The sequence below is a fragment of the Spinacia oleracea genome, chromosome 4 (assembly GCF_020520425.1).
Source record: "Spinacia oleracea cultivar Varoflay chromosome 4, BTI_SOV_V1, whole genome shotgun sequence".
Taxonomy (NCBI): Eukaryota; Viridiplantae; Streptophyta; class Magnoliopsida; order Caryophyllales; family Amaranthaceae; genus Spinacia; species Spinacia oleracea.
In genome coordinates, this window is record NC_079490.1 from 173,810,803 (window position 1) to 173,816,960 (window position 6,158).

The 6,158-nt window shown below is 36.8% G+C and overlaps 1 protein-coding gene across 1 annotated transcript; it reads left to right on the top strand.

Annotated features, from left to right (window-relative positions):
* Positions 1–486: 486 nt before the first annotated feature.
* LOC110799187 (phosphoribosylformylglycinamidine cyclo-ligase, chloroplastic/mitochondrial) lies at positions 487–6,046 on the top strand. Its single transcript, XM_022004402.2, has 9 exons — positions 487–697; positions 795–1,181; positions 3,552–3,646; positions 3,719–3,820; positions 3,959–4,018; positions 4,418–4,590; positions 4,901–5,003; positions 5,094–5,252; positions 5,646–6,046. The coding sequence occupies exons 2-9, from the start codon at positions 818–820 to the stop codon at positions 5,814–5,816; spliced, it is 1,227 nt and encodes a 408-aa protein (XP_021860094.1). The 5' UTR covers positions 487–697; positions 795–817; the 3' UTR covers positions 5,817–6,046.
* Positions 6,047–6,158: the final 112 nt, after the last annotated feature.

A 6,158-nucleotide genomic window follows, 5' to 3' on the forward strand; every position in this document is an offset into this window, starting at 1 on the left:
CCCTTCCTCGTGATCGCGAATTGCATTAATCTCATTCACACAATCACTTTCCACAACTACTTTGCCATAGCCATGCTCCGTCGTCAACTATAGCCCCAAGAGCACGACCTTTGTTTCAACCACTTTTGCTTCTCACAGGTCTCCACAATTACATTTTCAATTTTATAGGAATGTTGTTTAATTACTTTTCATGTTACTACATTTAATTCTAAAAAAAAATTTAACCATACATATCCATATATTTAGCAATTACTAATTCTCTGTAATGAAATAAATCAATGTCCTTAATGGTAATTTTACACAATCAAACAACTATTATATATCCACTATTTACCAAACACTTTACACAACCAACTAATACAATGGGCTAGTAAAAAAACTAACAGTTAGTCAAAACTGCTAATACAATCCGTTACCGCTAACAACTAACCGCTAGTTACCAAAGGGCTTAAGAGACCCGACGGATTGTAAATAGAAAATCACCGAATAAAAGGAGTATCCCGTATCAATTTTGAAAAAGAACGGAAAAGAAAAAAAATCTCATAACCTAATTCCTCAAACACACTGTTTAAACTTTAAACCAGTTCCCTGAGTTACCCACCCTCCTCCACCACCACCGTTTGTTAGAGAGCGGGGAACTCATACTCACTCCAGGGTGTGAGTTGCAAACTTTTGTTGCTTCAATTTTAAGCACAAGGTATATCTTTCACCATTTTTCGATTTTAGTGTTTGTTCTTGCTTAATTTTTGTTCGGTTTATTAATTTATGAAGTTATTTGATTTCTATGGTTGAAGGTTTAGAATTCAAATTGGCAGCCATGGCCGCGAAATTAGGCGTTGTTACTGTTGAAGCGCGACAGAATCCAATTGTTTTCTGTTCAACTAGACAAATTTATGGAGTTTCCAACACTAAGAACTCAAACATTTGCTTCAAAACAAAACCCACGTCGCTTTTAACCCCGCAGAAGCTTTCTTCATCAGCATTGGCTCTCAAAGGTGTGGGATCGAAAGGGGTTGTTGAGAAAAGTAGAGGGTTTGTTTCGGTTTCGAGTAGCGGAAACGAGGCTGGTGGGCTAACTTACAAGGATGCTGGGGTTGATATTGATGCTGGGTCTGAGCTTGTTAAGAGAATTGCTAAGATGGCGCCTGGGATTGGTGGCTTTGGAGGATTATTTCCTCTAGGTATATTCTTTGTATACGTTTTTTCTTAATCTATAGTCGGGTTGATAGTGTAATTTGAAAGTGTAATGTTTTTCTTTATTCTTTGTTTCACTTAGAGTTCATGCTTGCTTGATAATTTTTTGAAATTTGTAGTACTTTTTATTACTCTTTCCGCATGGAATTAATAGCTACTGTGGAAGCATAATATGAATTAGTAATGTGACTATTAGATATGGGCAAGGTAAGATAGTTGCAGATTTTGTGGTTTGGTAGTTAAATGGAGTGAATGGGTTGAAGTTGTTTTTCTTGAAGTTTTGTACTAGGAAAGTCTTCCGTTGAAGGGGGGTCATAGTAATTATAGTATTGTAATTTGAAGAAATGCTGAATGGATAGTTAGTTGCTGACGCATAAGATGAAGCCTTTTCATCTTGAGTCCTTGACATCTTGGATGTGAAGCCTTTTCAATTTTTCATCTTGATGCATTTAGCTTTATCTATTTTTGGGTTTACATTTGATCTGTGGGAATGAGTCATCTGGAAAGCTGTATATATGGTGTCTATTTGGTGTCTGTTACTTGAATTTGGTCATGTGAAGAGGTGGGAGAAAATTCATATATTCAATTTGATTGCTTTTCATCTGTTTTTTCCGGGAATTTGTGTGCCTTCGTGCTTCCGTGTTGTATGTAGAGCTAACTTGATGAATGTGTCATTCCTGGGACATCGATTTTGATACGACGATCTCTGTATTTTCAAGCTTGTTTCGTACTTCGTATTACGTATTTGATTTTTTATATTTCTATCCGCGGCTACTTTTTGACTTCCTTGCTTCAATATTGCATAGCTTATAGGACGAATGTTTCATTTCCAGATGATAAAATTTGATTTGATTTTTTTTCATGGGATCAGATACACTACAGAGATGGTTGTATCTGATTATAATTCTTCCCCTAACAGTAAAAATAAATAAATTCAAATGTTGTTTCTTACATGCTCCATAGTTTGGACAGAGAAAAAGACTCCTAGAATCTTGACTTATTGAATATGCTGTCTACTACCCCTACTGCGTGGTTGAATATTGCAGGTTTCTGTTGTTTCCAACCATTTAAAGTTGAAGGAAAAGTATCTGATAATAAGTTTGTGTTATCTTCCTTTACATAGCTGGGAGCCTGGGATTGCTGGGGGGGGGGGGGGGGAGAAGACTAGAAGAGGTAGCTGGTGTAGATTGAGGGGAAGTGCATAGGCTTCAACTTTATTGAAAAGGGATGAAGCTAGACGCCGTTATTAAGGGGACCAGACTAGTATAAAACTACTTAATATTAGCTTGATATCCTTTTATTTAATAGGGGGACTTGGGCCTTGGGGGTGAGGGAGGGGGCATGTCATACTTTGGCCAACATAGCCTTGCCCATGCTATTGAACATTTGCTAATAGGGAGAACAAAATGTTTTGGAGGAAATGACTACTGCAGAAGGTTAAGTGAGTTTGTATTTTCAATATCCAATAGTTTCCATATAGCTTTCTGCTGGATAACTGAAAATGTGAACTTTGAGCCCAGCCACCTATTACTTCCATAGTCAATACCTGATGCACAGTTGAAAAGGATGCCTTGAATTTCTGAACAGTACAAGAATAACACTTTAGGCCAAAGCCTACCTGCATTATTATGTCATTCTGCGTTGAATTTTTAAAGTCAGATGCAGGTAGGCTTTGTCCTTGTCTGTTATTGATTGGCATTTATGGAAGGAGAGTAGAAAAACATGCTCTACTCATAAAAGGATAAAGTAATATTTTTTATTCAATTGTTGTTGAAGTTTGAACCTTTGAACTGTTTACTGCTCTACTCTTAAATATGCCTTTTCTTATTTACATTTGTTTCTCTCTATGCACATTAAAAAGAAGAAGGTAAATATCAATTTGGCTTTCGATTTGGTCAATACAAATATACAATCACAGGGTTTACTTGGAATAGATAATTTCTGTTTAGTTGCTGGTTCCTGGTTTTGTTCTTCCAATACTCTTAGATTTCGCCCAACAGAGTTAAGGAATTCAGATGGCCGTTTTGCATGTAAATGTAATTCATATGTATTCTGCGATTCTCTGTTCTTTGACTTTCGGATTGTAATAGCTGAATGATATGCCTAGGGTTCTTGTTTACAGTGTGATTAGCAGAGGGTCATTGCATATGGGATAAGGTTGCATACACCCAACCCACCTACACTAGGCCTGGGAATCCGTTTAGAGGATGGAATGCATTAATGTTGTGTATCGAGATAGAAAGTATATTGCCCTCTGAAATAAGACATCCTTGGTGTTATATTTTACTTTCTAATATTTTTGTTTCTTCTCGTGCAACTGGTTTTAGTAGTGTTTAACCTCTTTGATCCTTATGCAGGGGATTCATATCTTGTTGCCGGTACTGATGGTGTTGGTACCAAATTGAAGCTTGCATTTGAAACTGGAATTCATGAAACTATAGGAATTGATTTGGTAACAATTGATTTTGATATTTGGTCATGCTTTTGTTGTCTACAATTGGCTTTTTACTCAACATAATTTCAGGTTGCCATGAGTGTCAATGACATCATTACTTCTGGAGCAAAACCCTTGTTCTTCCTAGATTATTTTGCGACAAGTCGTCTTGATGTTGACCTTGCTGAGAGGGTAATTCTTCTTACACGTTCTCCCTTCTCTTATGTATATTTCTTATCTGTAGAAAGACTAAGTGCAAACTTGTGATTTCTATTAAGTAACTCTTCTGCAAATGGAATGAACATAATATAAATATTTTTCTTAATTCAGGTTATCAAAGGAATCGTCGATGGTTGCCAGCAATCTGATTGTGCTCTTTTGGGTGGAGAGGTAATTTAGAAGTTCTACATGCGTTAACTGTAGAAGTAATTGATTTTGGTTGCCAGATTGATGTGCTGTAAGACATGAAGTGTAGTCATGGTTTTTTATTTTTGTTTCTTCAATGCAGTATTTTTAAGATTATGAATGTTGCTAAATTTATATCCTTATCTTTGGGTATGCATGTCTTTTTTCTTTGGAAATTAGATGGCTGAAACTGGGTTTAAAATTGAAGATTGAGCGGTGCCAGATTGAGTTACTTATAAGTCTTATAACTTAATAAAGCTTAATGTTGTGGTTTAATCTTTTCTTTGATGTTTGTTCATGCCATGAACCTGGAATTTTCATTCTTATTTACATTGGGCGTCTTAAATAGCTCTTGGTTAACATTGGAAAAATTTCTTCTTTAAGACTGCAGAGATGCCTGGGTTTTATGCAGAAGGCGAATACGATCTTAGTGGTTTTGCCGTGGGCGTTGTGAAGAAGGACTCAGTAATCAACGGGAAGAATATTGAGGCTGGAGATGTACTCATTGGTCTTCCATCCAGTGGAGTTCATTCCAATGGTTTTTCTCTCGTTAGAAGGTTAGCATTTTTTTAATTATTTGGGCTCTAATTGCATAATAGTCATTTTTTTAGACAATAATTGCTTAGTTGGCATTAAGGGGTATGTTGTATTCAACTTTTTTTTTTGACTTATTTCAGACTAAACAAGTTCAAATGGTCAGATAAAAAAACTCAGAAAAAAATTCAGCTAAAATAAGTTTAGATATGTTCAAAATAAGTTGTATAGACCACACCTTAAGACAAGCTAGAAGACTTGAGATACAATTGTGCGTTGTGCCCAATCAGATGCTAGCAGTTAGTTTGTGTATTGACAATACACTTGTTGTAGGGTTTTGGCACAAAGTGGCTGCTCTTTGACAGACAAAATTCCTGGTGAAACGTTTTCTTTGGGTGAAGCCTTGATGGCCCCGACTGTCATATATGTCAAACAGGTGACTTTTTCTCCGTATGTCAATCGTGTTTTTACGTTATTAAGGGCTCGAATCCTCACCTTCTCATTTATATGTTTTTTCGGTGTGAAGGTGCTTGATGTGATCACCAAGGGAGGAGTAAAAGGAATAGCTCACATAACTGGTGGTGGGTTCACCGATAATATACCTAGAGTTTTTCCAAAGGGACTTGGCGCTGTCATTGATACAGATTCTTGGCCTGTTCTTCCCGTGTTTAAATGGCTCCAAGAGGTAAAAATAAACTGTCCTTGATGAAGTTGATTGTTCATAATGGTATACAGGGCGAACTCTGTTTAGGTGATGTTTGGTTGATGTAAAAAACCATAGGAAGTATGACTTCCTAGGAAGTGGAAGATTAGACTATTGTTTGGTTGACAAAAACATGGGAATTCTACTTCCTACAAGATGGTGGAAGTTACTTACCTAGGTTCCCCTAAGTAAGTGGAAATTCTCATGAGAATTTACTAACTAAACAATATCACCCACTTCCTAGGAAATACCTATACATTGAAAGCTTCTTCCTAGGAAGTTCTACTTCCCACGATCAACCAAACGACCCCTTAGTACTATGTACAAATTGGAATGTTATGCGTACTCTAATTTGACACTCTGGTGTGCTGATAGGCGGGAAGGATAGATGACAAAGAGATGATGAGGACTTTCAATATGGGTATTGGAATGGTGCTTGTGGTAAGTCCGGATGCTGCCCTCAAAATTCTCGGGGATGCAAATGGAGCAACTCCAATGTATCGCATTGGTGAGGTAGTGACAGGTGAAGGGGTTAGCTATCGATGAGAAGCTTCCCAAACAAGATGATTTTTTAAAATCCGAAATGACCTGTAGACGTCTGTCTGGGTTATCTAGATGACAACCCTTATTTTCTGGGTTAGCTAGCTTATGTAAACGCATAATCTGCCAAAACTGATGTAGTGGAATTTGATGCCTCCCTTTTACTATGGTCTGATGTACAATGATTAATGTAATGATTGCACATTAATATCCATTTTACTTGGTCTGGCAGCTAATTTTGTTTAATGTGATAATAATGTGACATAAATAAATGATGTAGGCGGGATTCTGATAGAATAAAATACAGGGTGCGATATTCCTTCTATTTTCCGAAAATCCTTTTTTGGC